This window comes from Hipposideros armiger, unplaced genomic scaffold (assembly GCF_001890085.2).
Source record: "Hipposideros armiger isolate ML-2016 unplaced genomic scaffold, ASM189008v1 scaffold_304, whole genome shotgun sequence".
Classification (NCBI taxonomy): domain Eukaryota; kingdom Metazoa; phylum Chordata; class Mammalia; order Chiroptera; family Hipposideridae; genus Hipposideros; species Hipposideros armiger.
This window is the reverse complement of record NW_017731654.1, coordinates 950,001-971,661: the sequence shown is the minus strand read 5'-3', so window position 1 is coordinate 971,661 and position 21,661 is coordinate 950,001. Positions and strand designations below refer to the sequence as shown.

At 46.2% G+C, this 21,661-nt stretch overlaps 2 protein-coding genes and 1 long non-coding RNA gene across 6 annotated transcripts in view; 2 read left to right on the top strand and 1 right to left on the bottom strand.

Moving 5' to 3' along the window:
- The window catches only part of XAF1 (XIAP associated factor 1), a 32,381-nt gene extending 23,289 nt beyond the window's left edge, over positions 1 to 9,092 (bottom strand). Inside the window, exons 1-2 of one of the 3 annotated variants that reach the window (XM_019659883.1) lie at positions 8,190 to 9,092; positions 7,830 to 7,913 (exon numbers count right to left, since the gene is read on the bottom strand). In XM_019659883.1, coding sequence (XP_019515428.1) covers positions 7,830 to 7,913; positions 8,190 to 8,203 — 98 coding nt within the window. In that variant the 5' untranslated portion in view covers positions 8,204 to 9,092. The remainder of the gene's footprint in view (positions 1 to 7,829; positions 7,914 to 8,189) is intronic. The other 2 variants (XM_019659882.1, XM_019659885.1) reach the window with 2 other exon arrangements.
- Positions 438 to 1,519, top strand: LOC109391914 (uncharacterized). Its single transcript, XR_002125952.1, has 2 exons — positions 438 to 646; positions 1,200 to 1,519. It is a non-coding gene; the product is annotated as an uncharacterized LOC109391914 (long non-coding RNA).
- Positions 9,093 to 13,162: 4,070 nt separating the features above from the next.
- Positions 13,163 to 21,661, top strand: part of SLC13A5 (solute carrier family 13 member 5) — a 28,704-nt gene continuing 20,205 nt past the window's right edge. Inside the window, exons 1-4 of one of the 2 annotated variants that reach the window (XM_019659876.1) lie at positions 13,163 to 13,357; positions 17,727 to 17,855; positions 18,121 to 18,257; positions 20,806 to 20,993. In XM_019659876.1, coding sequence (XP_019515421.1) covers positions 13,256 to 13,357; positions 17,727 to 17,855; positions 18,121 to 18,257; positions 20,806 to 20,993 — 556 coding nt within the window. In that variant the 5' untranslated portion in view covers positions 13,163 to 13,255. Of the gene's footprint in view, positions 13,358 to 13,384; positions 13,512 to 17,726; positions 17,856 to 18,120; positions 18,258 to 20,805; positions 20,994 to 21,661 lie in introns of those variants that run through there. The other variant, XM_019659877.1, reaches the window with a different exon arrangement.

The following is a 21,661-nucleotide window of genomic DNA, read 5'->3' as shown; positions in this document are numbered from 1 at the left end:
AAGGGTCGTTCGACCCCCAAAGGGGTCGTGACCCACAGGTTGAGAACCGCTGCTCTATATAGCCTAATTGGCAAAGTGAGTCTTTAAAATTTTTTTTAAATTAAATTTTTTGGGGGTAACATTGGTATATATACCTCTATGTTCATTGCAGCATTATTCACAATAGCCAAGACCTGGAAACAAACAGTCCTTGAAGGATGATAGGATAAAGAACATCATATATATATATATATATATATATATATATATATATATATATATATAGTGGAATACCACTCAGCCATAAAAAATATTGCCATTTGTGACAACCTGGATGGATCTTGAGAGTACCATACTAAGTTAAATAAGTCAGATGGAAAAGGACAAGAACCATATGATTTCACTCATATATGGGGTATAAAACAAAAAGCAACAAATAAACAAACAAACAAGCAAAGTCAGTTTTTAATGTTGATAAAAGCGAACTGGCACTTTAAAAAAAATTGACCAGGAAGTTGGGAGGTCTATGGCTGGAGCTGGGCTTCCTGTTACTCTCTAGTCCCGACTTCCTATTAAACTTTATGGTTCTAACTTCCTGTGGCAGATGTATATAAGGGAGCCATCTTGAGAGATAGCTCTTTTTTGCACATGGACAGCCTTCTGGAAGGTTTGTGTTCCCATACTGCTGTGGTGGTTTTGTTTTCTTTCCCCGAATAAACACCCTTTCTGATGAACTATCTAAAAGATTATTTTTGCTCAATTAACAATGTTAAATTAACCATCCAAACCAGACTTACTTTCTGTCAAAAGAAGTCTGATTTCGATTTTCCAATTTGAATAGCTATGTTAATTTGCATCCCGGTAATAATCATCTTACTTCTGAATTCATGTAATTCAAGTACCCAAACTCATGTAACTTACATAATTTGATACCGTTTCCACAACATCACTTTAAAAGATGTAAGTGTATTGCCTTGGGCTTAATAATATTTATTTATCGTGTGGTAGGTCATATTATTTGCACACAATTATTAATTCCCTCCCCACCTTTACAGCCCTTCCCCATAGGGTACATTTCCTCACCCCATGGACTTTGCACTTGGTCATGGGACTTGTTTTGGCTAGTAGAAGATAAGCATTGTACATATGGTATGCTGTACCTTACCAGAAGCTTTAGAGGTGCTGTAAGGTTCACCAGCCCTCTTGTTCCTGCCCTCCAGCAGGAGAACAGCATGTCCTGAAGATGTCTGCTTCCTCAGTCTGGGTCTCAGAATGAGAGAGCATGTGAAGCAGAACCACAGTCCAGAATGGGAAGAGTCTGGAGCTGCCCAGTCTACCCACAGCCAGGAGCAGAGTTGCAAAACCACAGACACCCAGCTGACTTGCAGCTGGGAGTAAATATTTGTTGTTGCAAGTCTAACCTAGTGAAAGCTGACCAGTGCTCTCTTTGAATGGCAACATCCAATACTCTGAGCAAATCAGGCCCTGACTTGTTTAGTAACCCAGCCTTGTTTACAAATAAAACTGTTCCCAAATTAAAGTGTGGAAACAAATGACGCCAGTCCTGTGACCAATCATTAGAGCAGACCTATCCATAGAAACACTTAGTACCCTGCCCAAATACAAACAAAAAGATTCAAAAGTACCCAAAGTCGAAGAAATTTATTCATCAGTTGCATTCCTAAGCATGCCTTATTCATATCACAAACTCAGCAATAATACCACTTTTTTTTGCTACATCAGCCATAATATATGAACTGGCAGGGGCTGGATTTATCAGTATAAAGTATATTTTTTATTTACTACAATTTAAAAATCATTTGTAATTAGAGCATCGTAAGGAGTTGTAAAAATTGTACAGAGAGCTCCTATATACCAATTCTCCAGATTGTCCCAATACAACATTCCACATAACTGTAGAGCATTATTAAAAACTGGAAATTGACATTGGTACAATACTACCAACTCAACTACAGGCTTTATTTGGATTTAATGATTTTTACATGCACATGTGTGTGTGTATGTGTGTCTCTCTGTGTGTAATTCTATGGAATGTTATCACATGTGTAGATTAGTGTCTCCATCACCACAATTATGATATAAAAATGTTCACTTTTTTATAGTCACATTCTCCCCCAACCCTAATCCTTGGCAATCACTGGTCTCTTCTGCCTCCTTCTAATTGTTTCACTTGCAAAATGTTATGTAAATAGAATAATACCATATGTAACCTTTTCAGATTGGCTTTTTTCACTCAGTATAATGCCTTTGGGATCCATCCAAGTATGTTCTTTTTTATTGCTGAGTAGTATTCTCTATGGATGGACTATATAGTCTGTTTATCTACTCACGTGTTGAAGGACATGTGGATTGTTTCTAGCTTGGGGCTGTTATAATCAAATTGCCATGAACATTCACATACAGGTTTTTGTGTGAATATGTTTTCATTTCTCTAGGATAAATACCCAGGAGTATGATGATGGGCTGTATGGAAAATGTATGTTTAACTTTACAAGAAACTGTCAAACTGTTTTTCAGAGTGTCTGTACTATTTTCTAGTCCCATCACCAATGTATAAGAGATCTATCTAGCTGCTACACAGCCTCATCAGTGCTTGGTCAATATTTTTTATTTTAGCCATTCTAGTAGGTGTGCATATGCATATATACTGCAATTTATGACAAATTTTGCTGAACAATATCTTCCCCACTTCATTCCCTCTATGATGTCCAGTGGTATCTACTAGGAAATAAATTTAATTGAAGAAGTGAACTTGACATTCAGCATCTAGTTAGCATCAACGGTATAAGAGCTATTAATATTTTTAAGCATAATCTATGATTTCTTAGTCTTTGCACTATTTTATATGAGTTTTCCAAAGTTGACTTTGATGATCACATGAAAATGTTAAGCTTATTTAACTTACTAGTATTCTCATAGAGATTAATTGGTGTAAGTAATCTTGAGAAAGGAGAACAAAGATGGAGGCATCACATTTCCTGACTTGAAACATATTACAAAGCTATAGTAATCAAAGCAGTATGATATTGGTATAAAAACAGACACATAGATCGATGGAACAGAACAGAGAGCCCAGAAATAAACCCATATATGTATGGTCAATTAATATACAACAAAAGAGGAAAGAATACACAATAAGGAAAGGGCAGTTTCTTCAATAAATGGTGTTGGGAAAACTAGACAGTCACATGCAAAAGAATGAAACGGGACCACTATCTTATGCCATACACAAAACTTAACTCAAAATGGATTAAAGGCTTGAATGTAACCAGAACCCATAAAACTAGAAGAAAACATAGGTGGTAAGCTCCTTGACATTGATCTTAGCAATCATTTTTTGGACCTGTTTCCAAAGGCAAGGGCAACAAAAGCAAAAATAAATCGGACTACCTCAAAAAAGCTTCTGCACCGCAAAAGAAACCCATCAGCAAGTGAAAAGGCAATCTACTGAATGGGAGGAGATATTTGAAAATCATATATCTGATAAAGGGTTAATATCCAAAACATATAAAGAACTCATACAACACAATCATGACAAGAAAATATCCAATTAAAAAATGAGCAGAGGATCCGAATAGACATTTTACCAAAGAAGACATGCAGATGACCAATAGACATATGAAAAGATGGTCAACATCATTAANATCATGGTATGGTCACCTTAGTTGCTATCCATAGCATCACCTGACAATGTTGCAAATTTTGCTTTAAATAGCCATATGAATTCTAAAGAAATCATGTATCCATATACATTCTGACACTAACTACCGGAGTTAGATCAAATTTCACATGATAAAGGCACAGTCCCCCACAAGACTGACCTCACTTCAGTCACCAGCTGCAGGTTTAGGGATTCCTAAACCACCCACACTTCTAACTGGCTACAAATTCTGGGGTTCCCACTACCCTCTAAAAACACCAGCCACAAGCTTGGGGGTCCTCGGGTTATGCTCACTTCTGATAAGCTGGCCACACATTTGGGGGTTTCCACAACCCCTTCAGGTACAATAATTCACTGGTATAACTCACAAAACTCGGGAAAAGTGCTACACTTATCATTATAGTTTATCATAAAGGATACAAACCAGGCTCAGCCAAATGTAGATCCACAGGTTAAGGTCTGTCAGGCTCCCAAATGTGAAGCTTCCATGTCCTTATGGAAGTGCCACCTCTCAGCACACAGACGTATGATCGCCAACCAGAAAGTGTACCTGAGCCTCAGTGTCCAGTTTTTAATTGAAGATCCAAGTTTCCACCTGCTATTATTTCTCTTCAATCCAAAGCACTTAATATATTTTGTAACATAGGTCTTCTGGCAATTAATTCTTTTAGTTTTCTTTGATCTAATAGTGCCTTTACTTTGTCTCAATTCTTGAAGACTCTTTTCATTGCATATAGAATTCTGGGTTGACAGATTTTTTTTTTTTCTTTCAGAACACTGAAAATGTTGCCTGCCTTCCATAGTACCTGGTAAGTCCCTGGTCGTTTGAATTGAGAATCCCCTGTGTGTAATCTGTCATTTTTCTTGGGTTGCTGTCAAGATTTTCTCTTTCTCTTTGATTTTTAGCAATTGGATAATGATTTACCTAGGTATAATTTTCTTCATATTTATTCTGCTTGGGGTTTGCTGAGCTTTCTGTATTTTTAAATTTATGACTTTTGCCAGATTTGGGGAAATTTCAGTCATTTTTTGCAACTATTTTTTTGCCCCATTATTTCTCTCTTTTTCTACAGCCCTGATTAAATGTATATTAGACATTGATATTTCCCTACAAATCCCTGAGGTTCTGTTCTCCTTTTTTCATCTTTTTCTGTGTTCTTCAGATTGGATAATTTCTATTGATCTAGGTTCGAGTTCACTGACTCTTTGTCATCTATGTGCTGTTAATATTTAATTTCAGATATTGTATTTTTCAATTTTAGAATTTCTACTTGATTTATTTTTATAGTTTTTATTTATCTGCTGAGATTGCCTATCTGTTTATTCATGACAAACATTTTTTTATGTCATCAAGCATAATTATAATAACCTTTAAAATTTTTTTCTACTGGGCCGGCCAAGTGGCGTGATGGTTAAGAACTGGCTTGGGATGCCAGAGGGCCCCGGTTCGGATCCCACATATGACAGCAACTTGTCTGTTCCCCTTCTCCCAATTCCCCAGCACTGTTCCCATCCCCCCAATTCCCCAATAAAAATCTTAAAAAAAAATTTTTTTTCTACTAATTACAACATACAGTCATCTTAGAGTTGGGCTCTATTGATTTGTTTTTGTTTTTGTTTGTTTGTTTATTTTAGAATGGGTCCCATTTAACTTATTGGATGCAAATACAGACTCAGTTTGGATTTTTATCTATAGCTACGTAGGTTGTTTAAATCTGCCTCCTGTATGTGCAATTCAGGGATTGTCCAGGGATTTGGGAAGAGTTTATATGCAGAATTGAAGGCTCCCTCTCTATGGCACTGATTCTTTTCTGAGATTTACCCATCACTTTCCAGCTGTTGGTTGTAATTAGAGCAAAGGGGAAAATTTGAATCCTCACTCAGCCCAGAGGAATCGGTTTCAGGTTTGCAGCTAGTCAAGGCCATTATTACTATTTCATGACACAAAACTTTGGACCTAGCATCAATTTGGAAAAGGGATCAAAGCTCACATTGTAATTCAGACATCATTTATATACAAAGTGATCGAAAGATACTTGTACTTGCCTAACTTAAAAACACACAGCACAGCGTTTCCATCCCTGTGCTGCTTTCTCTCAATCTTTAACTACTCCACTCCCCCATAAAATATACCATGTTTTTACCATAATATGATAACCATTTCTGTATCCATACCCAGCTAAAATAATAAAACATTTGAGATACAGGTGAAGCTCTCTCTCTAATTGCAGATCCCCCCCCCACCAGGTTAAAACTAGACTAAATTTGGTGTTTACTTATATTGATATTCTTGACACTTTTACTATTAATACTTTCATTTGTATAAAAATTTGGCATGAAAATACCCCAATTCATTTATTCATACTCCCATTATTGGATGTTTCCAATTTTTTGCTCTTGTAAACACTATTACCATAACTTTCTTTTTATATGTCTCCTTGTACATACATGCAAAAGAAGATTTTTTTGGGGGGGGGCAGTGGTCTTTGAACTTCTTGGCTCATATGCTCCCTAAGATAATTTTGGAAAAATCAGGTATCTCTTTCCACATTTTTAAGTTGGCATCTAAAATTTTTTATCGTAAATTTAATTATTATTTTAACCATATGAAAGCCTTATTTGTAGGTTGAAAATGGTTCAATAGTAATAATTTCATATGGTTCAAATTAATAGTTGCAAAGAATGTCATGTCTGATTATTATAAATATCATTTAAAAATAAAACTATTACTTCATGTTTTAAGATGCATCCAATGTATCATGATACTTGATACTTAAAAAAATACTCAAATAAACTCTTCCTTAACAGACCAAAATTTTACGTACTTATTGTCCCCATATATCTTATATTTCTATTCCATTAGCTCATAAAATCTCTCTTAACATGTTTTTTATTGAAGTCTTCTATTGCTCTTCCAATAATATTTCTCTGCAATAAAAATCCGTGTATAAATTGAAATACTCATGTTTTAAAGTTTTTTTATAACAGACTCTAAAGTTAAAGTTATCTTCTGTTTTGATTATGACGATTATTAGTATACATTTGACCAAAGCAACATAAACGTAACATAGATTTTGATAATTATAATACATAAAAAGTAAAATTTGATTGGAAACGCAACACAATAACTTGATGGGATTTTTTATTTCAACTAGCCAAGGATGAATGTTATTTATATGCCTGGTTAAAGCAGGATTCAACATCGATTCTATTCTTATTTTCTGTTACAGATGTGAGCTCTGAGCAACTTTGTTCATATGAATGAACAGATAGAAGTAGAAAAATTTTAAAGGTCAGAGTTTCTTAAATCTACAAACTTTTCCCAAGTTACACCAAATTCACCGAAAATCATGTAATGATTTATCATAGAAAATTGTGTTTGATGCTGTATCAGTTGACAGCTTGATGGGGTTCTCACTCAATTTTGTTGACATCAAAGAATTGGAAATCACCTAATTTGGAAAAACAATTGTTGCTGAGACTTTTAGGGTTCTTTTTTGGTTCAACTTTCAAGAAGCACACCAAACAGTCTATTAGGATTTTCAAATGATAATTAAATATATCTTTCATGTAGAGACATTGTTAAAGACCCAATATAATCAAAAAGATTTGGGAAAATGAAAATATTATTAATTTCAATACATCTTACAATTTCAATTCATCTGATAGAATAGAAAATTATTTTCTGTTAATCATATTCTTTAAACTAAACTTGTGTCAAAATGTTTGAGCTGCAAATTTAGCTCATTTGGTTTATGGGAAGCATCCTCTATATCAGCAGTTCTCAACCTTTCACAGGGGTTGCCTAAGACCATCGGAAAACATATTTTCGATGGTCTTAGGAACCAAGACACCGCTCCTCTATCCGTCTCCAGGCCCACATGCAGATACGCCCACATACGAGTACCCGGCGACCCCTGTGCAAGGGTCGTTCGACCCCCAAAGGGGTCGTGACCCACAGGTTGAGAACCGCTGCTCTATATAGCCTAATTGGCAAAGTGAGTCTTTAAAATTTTTTTTAAATTAAATTTNGGGGCCACAGTACTCACACTGTCTCTCCCGAGCATTTTATGCCTGGACCCTTTCTCCTCATTTCAGAAACAGCCATCTCCTGTCTGTCCCTCTCACTAGGCAGCCTCAGGTAGCTGCTAGAAAAGCAATCCCTTACCAGTTCTTGCACACTTGGGAGGCTCCCTCCATGTTCTGGTCTCCGGAGTCCTCTTGTTGAGTTTCAGTTCTTGCAGAAACAAAACTGAAAGTGTTTCAGTGGCCCAGCCCACAGCTCCAGGGAGGGAGGGGGGTGTCAGAATTCTCAGCCGAGGGAGGCTCAAAGGTTCCTGTGGCTGAACAGGCCCAGGAAGCCCCTCTGTAATGTGGCTAGCCCAGCCTACCCCTGCTCCCTCCCTCGGCCTGTGCTGTTACCCCTGTGGCTGTCACCAGCTGTTTCTATGACCCAAGGGTGGGCGCCAGAGGCCAGGCCTCCCCTGGGCAGCGGCCCCGCCCCTCTCCCAGGCTGGCTTCACGGTACCTGGGTCTCTCCATGCCCTTCCACGACACACTGACCTCCCCCTCTCTCCTGCTCTTGTCGCTGGTCTTGCCTCTGCAGCAAAGAGATGGCTTGCAGTGTTAAACTGGAATGCTGCTCCCTGAGAGCAGCTCCTGGACTTCCTGCGCCTTACTCTAATTGTAGTTGGTGATGACTTTGAAAACAGGGTCCTGGAGGAAGTGTCCTGAGACTGCAGGCTTTGGGCCACATCACTTGGCAGCTCTGTGACTGACGAGAGCTTCCTGTCTCCCTGAGTGTCTCTTTGTTGTAAATAATTAGAGCAAACACGACTGTCACACTAACGAGGTGATAGGCAAGTGAGGGAGTTTCTATTTTCATTTTCGTCATCCCGTCTTCAGATAAAGAAGCCAAGTCACTGAGGCATGATGTAACTTGCACACTGCACAGCCAGTAGGCAGCAGAATTAGGCTTTGCACCAGGCAAAGCAGCCCTCCGTTTGTCTCTCCTGGAATGGCCACAGGGTTGGGAGATTGGAGTTCAAGAGTGTAATTAACTGACAGCTGAGTCACCTTAGCCTTTTGGGCTTTTTTTCCCCCTCAGTGTTTTGGACTCTAGGAGTCCAGGGGGTACTTTAGGAGACCAGGTGCTCCAGGAAATTGTGTGCAAAATTGCTTTCATGTGGGTCAGTGCCTGTTCCTGAGGAAGAGCCGATGTTTTTAGCAAACGTTCAAAAGAAGTCCACGACCCAGACAGTTATAAATGACGGGACTCATTGACTTGAAGATCTGAGAGGCAAAGAAATCAAGTTCTGTGAAAAGCAACACATGTCCAAAATTATATATGCATCATTGACTCAAGTGAATTTAGAACATTTGTTTGACTGCTTGGGTTCTTTTCACAGGGAGAAGCAGGCAGGGCACAACTAGTTAGATAAATAAAAATGGTAAAACAGCGTACCTAATTGTTCAGTCAACTCCATTAGAAACATTTGGATATTATATACTTTATATTGAAAAATTGTAAGCGGATTTCATGTGTGTTTTTATTTCCTGGAATTTTGTTCATTAAAAAAAAATCAAGCCTATCTTTAATTAGCTACAACATTCACCTTTATTGTTTATAAACATAATTAAGATATTAGTGTGTAAATAGAGAATGTTGATTGTGGTTTTGCACATTTGTCTGAGCATTTTGATTTATTTCAACTTTAGTGAGCACACGGTATACAGAACTTTATAATAGCTGGTAAATACATAACAGCTTTTCACTAATAAATGAAGAAGTTCCTGCTAATGTTCAGAATGTCAGAAATCGAAAAGGGATCACTGAGGCAAGGATCGGTAATACTTAAAGCGTTTAGCATGGGGCCTGGCAGTTTATTGGGGCTTTTGGTGCTGGGGTGGGAGGACAGTAGCTTCCAAACTCGTTTACACATTGGACTTGCTGGGGGGAACTTCCAGAAAACCACTGATGCCTGCCCAACCCCAGAGAGTGTGAGTTCACTGGCCTGGCGTGTGCCTGGGACTTTGGGGTTTTTGAAAGGTCCTAGGTGATTCTAATGTGCAGGGAAGTTGGGAGCCACTGGTGTAGGAGGAAAGGCTGGCTCTGAGTTCCAAGGCCAGCACTGTAACTCCAGCCTTGGCTCTTGGCTTTCCCATCTGAAGAATAAGAGGATGGAGATAGATGAGCTTCATTGAAGATTCTGGAAGTGGAGATGTGCAGTGTGGGGAAAGACGCTTGGTGTTCATGGAAGAAAGACATTTAGGGCTGGGTTGCGGCAGAGGGGAGAGCTGGGGTCAGTGGGTGGAAGTGCCAGGAAACCCTGAGCTTCCTCCTGGTCACTACCGTGTCCCTGGATGAACAGGTCAGGGATGGAGGGGATCCGGCCCCAGGAGTAAGGCTGGCAGGGTCTAGGATTCGGTGAGAACCCAGTTTTCAGGTCCCGCTATGGGTGAGCTCGAAAGAAAGCCCACCCAAGCCAAGGTTCAGGCAAGCTCTTCATGTGGGCCAGCCCAGGGTAGCACACAGTTAGAGAAGGGGTGGTGGTCTGCTGGATGGGGTGCTCTGGGGATGTGGGAACAGGATGTGGAGGCTGCTTACATACCCCTCCCTACTCTGCCCACTCAATGGACCTACCCTAGTGTGTATTCCCCCTGGGGTCCTCAGAACTTTCCCAGACCCCAGAAACAGCTGTGCTAACAGAAGGGTTGCAAACCATGTACTGNAAGCCAGAATGGGGAAACAAAGAAACACATCCCAAATAAAAGAACAGAAGAAACCTCCTGAATCAGTGGAACTAGAGGAAATAGAGGTAACCAACCTATTGGAGACAGAGTTCAGAACACTGATTGTTAGAATTTTCAAGGAAATTAATGAGAATATAAAGAGGGATAGAGAAATCATGAAAAACAACCAGCTAGAACTAAAAAATACAATTACTAAAATAAATAACAAACTTGATGGAATTACCAGCAGATTAGATGAAGCAGAGGATCAAATCAGTGACTTAGAAGACAAGACAGCAGAGAACACCCAAGCAGAACAACAAAAAGAAAAAAGAATAAGAAACATTGAAAATAGTTTAAGAGAGCTGGGCCACAACATAAAGCGCAACAACATGCGCATCTTAGGAATACCAGAAGGAGAAGAGAGGGAGCAAGGGATCGAGAACATATTTGAAGTAATATCTGAAAACTTCCCAAACCTGGCAAAGGAAAGTGACATACAAGCACAGTAAGTGCAGAGAGTTCCAACCAAGATGATCCCAAACAGGCCCACACCAAGACACATTATAGTGAAAATGGCAAGGGTTAAAGACAAAGACAGAATCCTAGAAGCAGCAAGGGACTGGCAGCAAGTTACTTACAAGGGCACCCCCATAAGAACAGCAGCTGGCTTTTCTACAGAAACTCTGCAGGCCAGAAGGGAGTGGCAGGAGGTTTCCAAAGCGATGACAATCAAAGGCCTACAACCTACATTGCTTTACCCAGCAAGGCTATCATTTAAAATTGGAGAGATAAAGAGCTTCCCAGAAAAGAATAAGCTAAAGGAATTCATTACCACCAAGCCAGCATTGCAGGAAATGTTAAAAGGGCTTCTTTCAGCAGAAGAAAAAAACAACCTAACTAATGAAGACCAGAATCACAAGTTCATTGGTGATTTTGACTAGCTGCCAGTGCGGCCTGGCAAAGTTTTACTTAGCCTTGAAGTCGCAGTTCAAATGCCACCGCCCCCATGAAGCCTTCCTTCCCCATTTGCTCTTGTGACTCACAGTGTTTTGCATATAATTGAAAAAGCAAGTATTTACTGATTGCTTACTATATGCCGGGTCATTGTCTTAAGCACTCTCTGAATGTTAACTTACATAATCTTCAAAGCAACTTTTTGAAATCATATTTGGTGTTATCTCCATTTATGAAAAAAATAAGCTCAGAGAGGGCAATTTATCTAAGGCACACAGACAGGGTGAGATAGGGTCAAGCAGTCTGGCTCTATGTCATACTCCCTTTCAAGTAGTTGTATTATTGTACTGAAATGGTGTCCATGCATTCATTCATATATGCCAGAGAAAAAATTTTGCGTGCACACACTGGACCAGGCACTGTAAAAGGTGCTGGTTGAACATGTGTTGAATAAAGGACATTAAATAACAATTACACCAAAAATAGGTAGGTACAAATAGTGCTGAGTGCCCTGGGATGGGGGAAGGGAACCCAGGGTTAGACGAATGAGAATTACAGAGGGTGAGGGCACAAGGCAGGCAGATGCAGGAAGGACCTGGGGGAATATGTGTCCTTAGGTGGAGGTCACAGGAAGAGTCATGAACTTGATTTCGGATGTGTTGAGTTTTGGGGCCTGAGGCACAGCCAGGCTGGAAAAGGTCGGAAATTTGGAGATCTGGGACTCCTGCACATAGGTGGGTTGAAGACAGAGGATGGTAATTACTAAGGGGCAGGCTGTGGTTAAAACTCAAGCAGGGTTAAGAATCCCCCAAAGAAAGCTGCAGAATGAGAAGACAAGCAGGCAGAGGAGGAGAAGGGAGAAAAGAGCAAAATGATAGAGGTGGCTGTGTCTGCATCCTTGTACCTCCAGCACCCAAAGCAGGGCTCAGCACAGAACTGGTGCTCAGTGCTTGTTGGCTGGAGGTCTGCCGAATGAATGAACGACCCTCTGTGTAGCCTTGGTTAAGTCCTTTTCTCGCTGGATCCCCGTTTCCCTCAGTAAAATGGCAGTAGCAGCTTGGTCAGGCGGGCAGCGGCTGCTGGGGCTCAGTCAGGCCCCAAGCGGGCTTCTGATGCCCACCAAAGTCATTGAGCGCGTCGGCGGGCTGCGCCGGTGTCCGCTGGAGGGCAGAAGGTGCTCAGACTGCGAAGGACAGTGGCCTCGCTTTCTCTGCGATTGCCGAAGAGCGCCCGGGAAGCGCTGGGTGGGAAGAGGCACGCGCGGGGGAGTCCTGTGCCCAAGGCATCACGGACGCGGCGGGGAAGCCAGGAGTGACCCGGGAATGGGGAGGCCCGCGCACAGCACGGAGGGTGCATGGCGTGGTCATCGCTCTGCTAGAGACCCCTCCCGGATGCGGGGGCAAGGGGAGGAAGTAATGAGGTGAAAAGGAGTCAGAGACTCGGGAGATTGATCCGAAAGAGCGAGAGGCCGGTGGGAACCCTCAGCTGGGACCCCTGTAGGGCCCAGGAAGGGCAGGTGCGGACGCAACAGGGGGGCCGCACGCCAAAGCTGACAGAATGAACGACGGATCACATCCCGCCTGGCAGGCCTGGGGCATGCCTCTGTCCAGGATAGCCAGGAAAGGATTGGAGAGTCAAAGGTGCCTGGGCTCCAGTCGCTCCTGAAGGGCCTGTCCGAAGCCCTGGAGTCCGCAGGCACCTCCTGCAACCGCCGGGTGGCAGAGTTGGGGGCAGGCGCGCCCCACCGACCCCGCCCAGGGGCCGCGGGGAGGCCCCACCGTGGGGGGGCGGAGTTGCCGCCGCCGCCCCCCCCCACACACACCCCGGGGACTGTGGCCCTTCTTAAGCCCGCGGAGCCTCTGGCTGCCCCTCACTCGCCTCTCCAGTCGGTCTCCCTCCCGCGCGATGGCCTCAGCACTGAGTTATGTCTCCAAGTTCAAGTCCTTCGCGATCTTGTTCGTCACCCCGCTACTGCTGCTGCCACTCATCATTCTGATGCCCGCCAAGGTCAGTTGCATCTCCCGGCAGCGCCGTGGACTCCAGGCGCCTGGTCCCAGCAGCCGGCACGGAACCCGGGAGCACTGAGTTGGAGTGCACAGACTCCCGGGTGGGCACAGCTCTCCTGGGGGCGCGCGCACTTGGGAGCTCCGGGTGCCAGATGGTAGGTGCCCTGAGAAGAATTCCAAGGGGCACGGAGACCCCAAGGCGCAGCGACCTTGGTGTTCACAGATCCCAGGGCGCAAGAACCGTCCCAACAAGCACAGAAACCTAGACGTTAGCTCAGATCTCGGGCCACACAGCACATCCATAGGCTCAGCCCGGGGCACAGAATCTCCCTAGAGTGCATAATCTCATTCCTTCCCCGTCTCACCCCCCCCCCCCCCCCCAATACTACCCATGCTGACAGACAGCCTGGGCGCTGGTCTTTCCCCTCTTCTCCCTCCTGTCTGCTCCCCTAGCGAATGGGGACTCCGCAGTTGTAGGTGGCTTCCGGAAGTTAACGACCTACAGAAAAAGATCCTAAGTGGATCCTGAGTGCTGTCTTTGCCACTCTCTGGCCCTTCTTTGAGCCTCAGTTTCCCTATCTATGATCCACATTTCTATTCATCTCTGAAGCCCTGGAAAGCCACAGCTGAGTCAAAATCCTGCTCCCGCTGAAATGCAGGTCAGGATTGGCCTGCTTCGCTGGCTGCCTGCTGTGGCTGTGGCAGGAGGCGGACATGTTCCCAGAGCTCACGCCTTGGGTGGCACCACCCAGGGTTGCAGGGAAGCGGAGTCCCATGCCCTGGCCTCCTAGTGCTTTGGGGAGGGAGGCAGAGAATGAATGGCCTTGGCCACAGGGTGGAGGCGGTGCTGGGAGCCCTGGCCCAGGCTGTGCTGGGCTGTGTGAAGCCTGTTTGGCAGAGGCCCGAGGGCTTTGAAGCCTTTTGTGGCTGCTGGCTGCTCCTTCCTCATTCCCTCTTTCAGCCCTTTCACTCTCCGCTCAGACAGGAAACCCCGGGCTTGCCCCCCACCTCCCCAGGTTTGGGAAACAGAAGAGCTCTTTAGGGCATACTCTGGGGGCCGTCCTGGAGGAGTGGGGTTGTATAGGAGTATCAGAAAGCCAACTCTGCAAGAGAACTGGCTTTCCTCTCTTCACTCATCCTTGTGATTTTAGCGAAGCCCCTGCGTTTTCTGGGCCTTGGTGTTCTCGTCTGTACAATGGGGCAAGGTGATTTGGTTCTGATACTTTATGGTTTTGGGCGTCCAAAGGATTTATGCTGGTTTCCAGTGTGGAGAAGGGGGAGGCTGAGAGGAACCTTTGGGTGGGCTGAGCACGGGCCCTGGATGGGCCAAGGACAGAGATCCAACTGCGGTGGCCCTTCAGTTGCCATACCAACTGTGAGCAGCCATGTTTCCTCTGTAGAAAGAGATTTGGGGCTGTTATTGTCCTTGGGAGGGAGCCAGGCAGGAGAGCTATGATTTTAGTTCTGCTGGGGTGGGAGTGATGTTCTCTGGAATAATTATAGTAGCTTGCCTGAACTTCCTGCTTTGGGGGAGTATGACCGAGACCCCACTTTTACCCTGTACCCATCCCCCACCCCCCACGCACACACAGGTGGCCCTGGGCTGGGACCCCCAACTCAGGGTGTATATACATGTCATTCACCTGCCCTGGGAGTGAGGATCAGGTGAGGGAAGAGACGACATCGGTGAAAGTCCTTCTAAAGGCTGCCTTCACGTGCTTTCCCTCTCACTGGGGCAGGTGACTGGGAGCCTGGACTCCTGTCTTGGTGTTTGCTCCCTTTGTGCCTCTGTTTAGTCACCTCTGAAGAGCTCCCTGCCCCTGCCCCCCACCCCCAAAGCCACATCATTGTGCCAGGACACCCGGAGATACTGGCATGGGGCAGAGCGGCCAGGAAGCCAGAGAGAGCTTGGCAGCCTGGCAAGCATGGTCCAAGTGGGGCAGTGACCCTGTGTGCATGCCACCCTCTGCCAGTGCCCTGCCCCCTCTCCTGCAGGCTTCCTTTTCTTCCTCTCCTCCACCCTGCTTTCTTCCTGGCTTCACCTTTGCTCCATTTTTTCTACCCTTTCTTTGAGTCCTTTTTAAAAAATAGCTTTTTAATAAGTGATATGTTTTTTTCTATCATTTATTTTATTCAGTGCTTTTAAAATCTTATTTTTAAAGTCTGTCAAGTATAAAGTAAAAGTGAAAATACTCTCAATTTCCATAATTTACTGATATTTTGATGGCCTTTCCAGAAATCAATTCTCCCCCCCCCCTCTCTCTCTCTCTTTCTCTCTCTCTCTCCACACATCCAAAGTATGTTCTCTTACCTACATTTTTTTTTCATTAAGCAACATGTCATGGACACCCTTACTTGTTAATAATTATACATGGTTTTATTCGGTTGTGCTTTTAACATGTATTTATTGAGGCCCGCTACGTGCTATGTATTGTGCTAGGTGCTGACTTTTCATTCCCACTGTCCACTTTTAACTCGGCTTTAAGTGCTTTTCCAGCTACATTCCAGCTTCACGGAAATGCTCTGAACTTTACCTACAGGGAGCCAGGCTCCTCTCTGCAGGTAGACTCTATCTCATTCTGCACAGCTACCACCTCCTCCTCAGACTTGTCTAACATCGTCTGTCCTATCCTGCTCTCTCCACTGACGCTGTGGGAGCATTCTAGGCGAGAAGGGTCAAGTTTGCTTCAGGGATGGGTATCTCCTGGGCCTCCTGATAGTAACATGGAGGTGGAGGGGGCAGTCAGCCTTGTGTCTTTTCTATCGGTTACATTTGGCACCTCCAGAAACTGTACTGTGAAAATTGGTTACATTTACCACCTGCTATTTCTAAGTTTAGATAATAAAAATTCATCGAGCACTTTATGTATGCCATACATTAAAAATAGGTATTCTTAAATCCTCAATTTATAGGCGAGGACATGAAACAAGCAGGGAGAGGGACCAGGGTTGGGAGTGAGAGGAGTGCTTTATCAATGACATTGTTGAGTGACTGCTGAAGGCCAGACAATTGCAGACAGTAGACACGGATCGGGTCTGCCTGGTGGCAGAGCCTGGGCTTCTTAACCACACTGTTGTCCTGCCTTGAGTCTGGTGGCTTCAATCAGCATTGATACCTGCAACCTCCCAAGCAGGAGATGTCTTGCAAAGCCTGGAGACATTTTTTGCTGTTACAACTGGAGAAAGTGCTACTGGCATCTAGTGGCATGGAGGCCAAGGATGCTGCTAAACATCCTACAATAGGACAACCATCCCCGCAAAACAAAGAATCACCCAACCGAAAATGTCCATAGTGTCGAGGCTGAGAAACCCTGTGTTAAACAGGAGGGAGGTGTCCAAGGTGCTCATGGGATGCTGAAGGAAGATTGATTTTTTTATGACTCATAACACAATCTAGACCAAGAATTGTCTAGACCAAGTCTAAGTTTTCATACAATGATTCATGCATATAATACATGCTCTTTGGGGGTGATGATAAGCAGCGATAGTGTACAGGTACGTCTTTACAGCAGTGTTGTTATAGCTCCTGCTATGCTGGGCCATTTCTATAATAGGCATTTACTGAACGTCTCCTGAGTGTCAGGCCTGTGCTGGGTGCCGAGGACAGAGTGAATCCACAAACACTGGTTCTGCCCTCAAGGTGCTCACTGTTTGTTCATGGTGGTGGGAAGGCAGTTAAGGAAACAAATGATGACCAGCCAGTGTGCAAATTGCTGGGGGTGGAGAGGAAGGCACAGAGACAGGGCACAGGCCCAGACTGTGGGGGAGGTGGGGACAGGTGCCCAAGGGGAAATGCTGAGCGGAACCATGAGGGGCGGTGTGTGTAAGAGCAGGAGCCTCAGTTACTGCCAGCGCTCCGGGGTAGCTGGAACTCGGGGTGTAAGTGGGCAAGGCTATGGGGTTGGAGGGGTCTGCAGGGCCTGCTCCATTGCAGAGGGTCTCCTAAGTCATGCTAAGGCATTTGGGTTTTGTCTTGAAAGCAAGAGAAGGCTTTGAAACAGGGAGTGATACGATCGGATTTACAAAAGAGCGAGAGGGAACAGCAGTGTGGCCTGATACAAGTAGAAAGATCAAATTAGATGATAGCTGCTGCCATCTAGGCAGGAGGAGATGCGGCCATGGTGGGGTGAAGGTGGGAAGGGAAAGAGGCCAGAGAATGAAGGGCTAGAAGAAGTGGGTCTTGGTGGCTGGTTTAATTGGCTGGGTTGGGATGAAGGAGAGTGCAGAGTCTGGGTGGTTAATAATGATTATAATAAAAATGCTGATGAAATATTAAACAACCTAGGGATGTGGGTATTACTATCCACATTTGAATAGACGATGAGACAGGGCAGCAGCAGCGTGCCGAGGCCTCAGGGCTGTCTCTTCAGTTTGTCAGGTGCGCCTACGTCATCATCCTCATGGCCATTTACTGGTGCACGGAAGTCATCCCTCTGGCTGTCACCTCCCTCATGCCTGCCTTGCTTTTCCCGCTCTTCAAGATTCTGGACTCCAAGCAGGTGAGCAGACCCAGGGGATCCTGGTGGCTTTCTTCTTCTCCCATTTGCTCATTCTCCAAGCCCCTCTCTGAGCTGCCTAGGCCCCAGGGGACCACATAAGCCCATTATGGATTCTTTTTGGCGTGGAGACATACCAGTTGACCCTCCATCCCCATGCCAAGCTGTCCCTGAAGTCAGCATCTGGTCTGCTTGCCTGTCTCTGGGGACTTGGGTGGCCCTGGGCCCAAGGAGGCAACCCTGACGGGGCCTCCATCCCACCCTCCAGGTATGTATCCAGTACATGAAGGACACTAACATGCTGTTCCTGGGTGGCCTCATCGTGGCCGTGGCTGTGGAGCGCTGGAATCTGCACAAGAGAATCGCCCTGCGCACGCTCCTCTGGGTGGGGGCCAAGCCTGCACAGTAATTACACCTTCTCTTTCTTGCCACAGGGCTCTCTGTGGGCCCCAGGGCTAGGGAGGCGCTGTAGCACAAACCAGATCACACCCAGGTGAAGGCTGTCTTAGGAGTACCTGGGCTTGGTGGGCAGGTGGATCTCTGGGTGGGGCATGTGACAAGCTTACCTGGGGGACACCAGATGCATGGGCGATGGTGGAAGCCCGTGGTGACAGCAGTGGGTAAGGGTTCTCTGAATCCAGGAGACACAGGTCAGCAAGGGTCCCTGGGTGTTCAGAGGAGTTCCTGGAGGAAGGGCTGCAGAGCTCCACAGGGAACCAGGTGGGGGGAGGCTGGATCAAGCCATGCTGATAGGGCATTTGTGGGGAAAGCAGGCCATGGGTGGCTCAACCACCCAGCTCAGGGAGAAGCAGAAAGGTCATCCTTCCAAAGCTGGCACATCTAGCCCCTCTGTAAAGAAGCTTCTTATATCTCCTTTTCTCCCATGTCGCTTAGAACCTCAGGTTCTTCCTTCTCGCCAAGATCTCCCCAACCAATCACAGGCCATTTCCAACCAACCCTGGAGTTGATATAATCAGAATCACCTGGGTATACTGAGCACCTGCAATGCCCCAGGCATGACACGAAAAGCTTATTTAGCACCTCATTTAACTCTCACCACAACTCTGAGAGTTGGGTGTTATTCCTACCACCCGTGTTCTGTAGACGAGGAATTTGGGACAGAGGGGATAAATGATATGCTGATGGTCACTTGGGGACCATCCCGTTGGACCTGCTCCCTGTAGTTGGGAACTCAGGATGTACCTTTGTTTTGAGGCAATGTGGTCCCTAAATGATGGCATGTCCCTCCCCTCCCCACAGCCCACCCAGCCCAGCCCTGGGAAGGCAGCAGTGGGTTAGTTCACAGCAAACCCCTCCTGACATGTCCATGTGTCAGGAACTGGGCTGGGCCCTGAGCACACAGACCCTGGTCTGCCCTCTGGGAGACGATGCCTGACCCCCTTGCTGCCTCAGGGGAGCAGAAAGCTTTATGACTGATCTGTTACGTTTCACGGTATCAAGCCCATCCAGTGATTGGTTTACAGGGTCAAATCAAAAGCCACTGCATTTTCTAGAAATGTGAGACCTCAGGGACCTCAGAATTCTTGCTCTCAGGATCCTCTGAGTGGCCAGCTTTTCTCCATTAGCAGGTAGGCCTCATTCTGAATGTGCTGAAGCACTTTTGCTCCCAAATCCAAGAAGTTCGCATGTGCTTGTCTGCTCCTTTCTGCCGCCTGGCTTCTCCTCTGAGCTTGGCTTCCAGCTGTCCACAGCACTGCCTGCCCCAGGGGTGACCTTTATGTTGAGGCCCCCTTGGTGCCTTGAAACATCATGTCAAAGCCTCATTCATGCAAACTCTGGCTCTCCTCCCAGCTTGGATCCCATCCTTTGTTCTTATGGGTCCGTGAGGCCAACCTCCATGGACAGCAGCCTGGACCTTGGTGCAGTGCAGCCCCTAGATCCCTTCATTAGGCAAATTAGTGGCCACGGAGAGAAGCCCGACTGCAGAGGGGCATGGAGACCAAGAGCGGTTGCTTTCCACTCAGCCAGCTCCCCCCAGGTTCCTTCTGTTCCTGCCAGGGTGCGTGGAAGCCACGGGGAAGAATCAGACCCGCCCCCTGCTCACCAGCCAAGGAAAGAGCAGATAAGGAAACAGGTCCTCTGAGTCCAGCCAGTGCTTAGTGTTGGAAGGAGGATGGAGGAGGGTGTGTTCAGCCATGCCTGGTCTGACTGAGAGGAAAACCACAGAGGAGGGACCTTATCTGACAGGTGTTTGAAGGACCATGAGGCGTGTTCTAAGCACATGGCAGAGGTGGGACAGAGGTGGAAGACAGGTGTTATAAATGAAGGGAACATGTTTTCTGAACATTGTTTGTTTGCTCTGATCCATTGCAGAGTGGAAGGGGGGCAAAGTGTGTGTGCAGAGAGAGGCGGTGGGGGTGGGGGGGTCAGCCATGAGGGAGGTTCCACTTCCCCAGGCCCCATCCAGGCTCATGCTACCCCTGAAGGCTGACTCTGCAGGCCCTTCTGAACTTACGAGAGCACAGGGCCTGGGGTGACATGTTGGGACTGCCTGCACAGACGGCTGCCCCAGCACACCCCTAGGTCATACAAGGGCCAGCCCTTCACATCTGGGTGCCTGTGATGTCCCTGCTCGAGGGGAGCGCCTTAGAACCACGACTGGGTCTGAGAAAGGCCTCTTGGTGACACTGGTAGCCAGCAGAATAGATATCAGTAATGTGTGTGGGAGAGAGGTAGGAAGGAGAAGAGAAGGAAGGAAGGGAAGAGGGGAGGGGAGGAGGAAGGCGGAGAGGGAGGGAGGCAGGGAGGCGGGCATTAAAAGTGCAATCCTCTCGTGGACCACCCAGTCTGGAACTGGTCTCAGCACCTTGGTTATGACCTCTGGCATCCCTTTCAGGGGGATGGAGCCCCCCCTCCCCCGTTGATCCCTAAAGGCTGGGGAAGGAGGTGGGTGGGGTGAGATGCTCCCATTCTCCTTTCCGCTCCTCTGCAGGCTGATGCTGGGCTTCATGGGTGTCACGGCCTTCCTCTCCATGTGGATCAGCAACACGGCCACCACGGCCATGATGGTGCCCATTGTGGAGGCCGTGCTGCAGCAGATGGAAGCCACAAACACAGCCAGCGAGGCCGACCTGGGGACCCTGGAGCTGGCGGACAAGGGCAAGGCCAGTGAGCTGCCAGGTGAGCCCCCGGCCAGGGTGCTGGCAGGGTCCACGGTGGCAGCCTTTCCCTCTGTTGCCAAAAGCTTTGGCCACCTCCCCGACTCCTGGAACCCACTTTTAAACAGACATGCAGAGAGATACTTAGGAAATGCTATTTTCATAAGTTTTAGGAATGTAATTGCTGCATAAAAATTAGATCGTTTAGTAGAGCTCATAGCAAGTTCCCACCCTTGGTTCCTGCCAATCACAGAAATCAATGCATACTCATTTGATTATTCATTTGGGCATCTTTTGAGCACCTACTGGGTACTTCTCACCCCTTTCTCCGCCTACTAATCCTCAGGGAGGCCTCACCTGAACAGGTCAAACCTCTCATCTGCTCTCTGCTCCCACAGGTATTGGGGTGGTTGTCCCATGTTTCCCCGCTAGGGGCCGAGCTCAGGGAAGTCAGATGGTGTCTGTTTTATTCTCTGCCTTGTTTGCTAAGCCATTCCCCAGGGCCCAGTACAGGGGGGCTCGGCCCATGCTTGTGGCCTGATGGCCAGACCTGGGGCCAGGACCTGGGCCTGCTGAGATGACGCAGAGTGGGGCAGAGTCATGAGGCCCCACACACAGTCCCTCTGACTTGGGGAAACCACAGGGTGCCACCAGCCAGACAAGGGAGAGAGGTCTTGCCAGGAGGAGAGG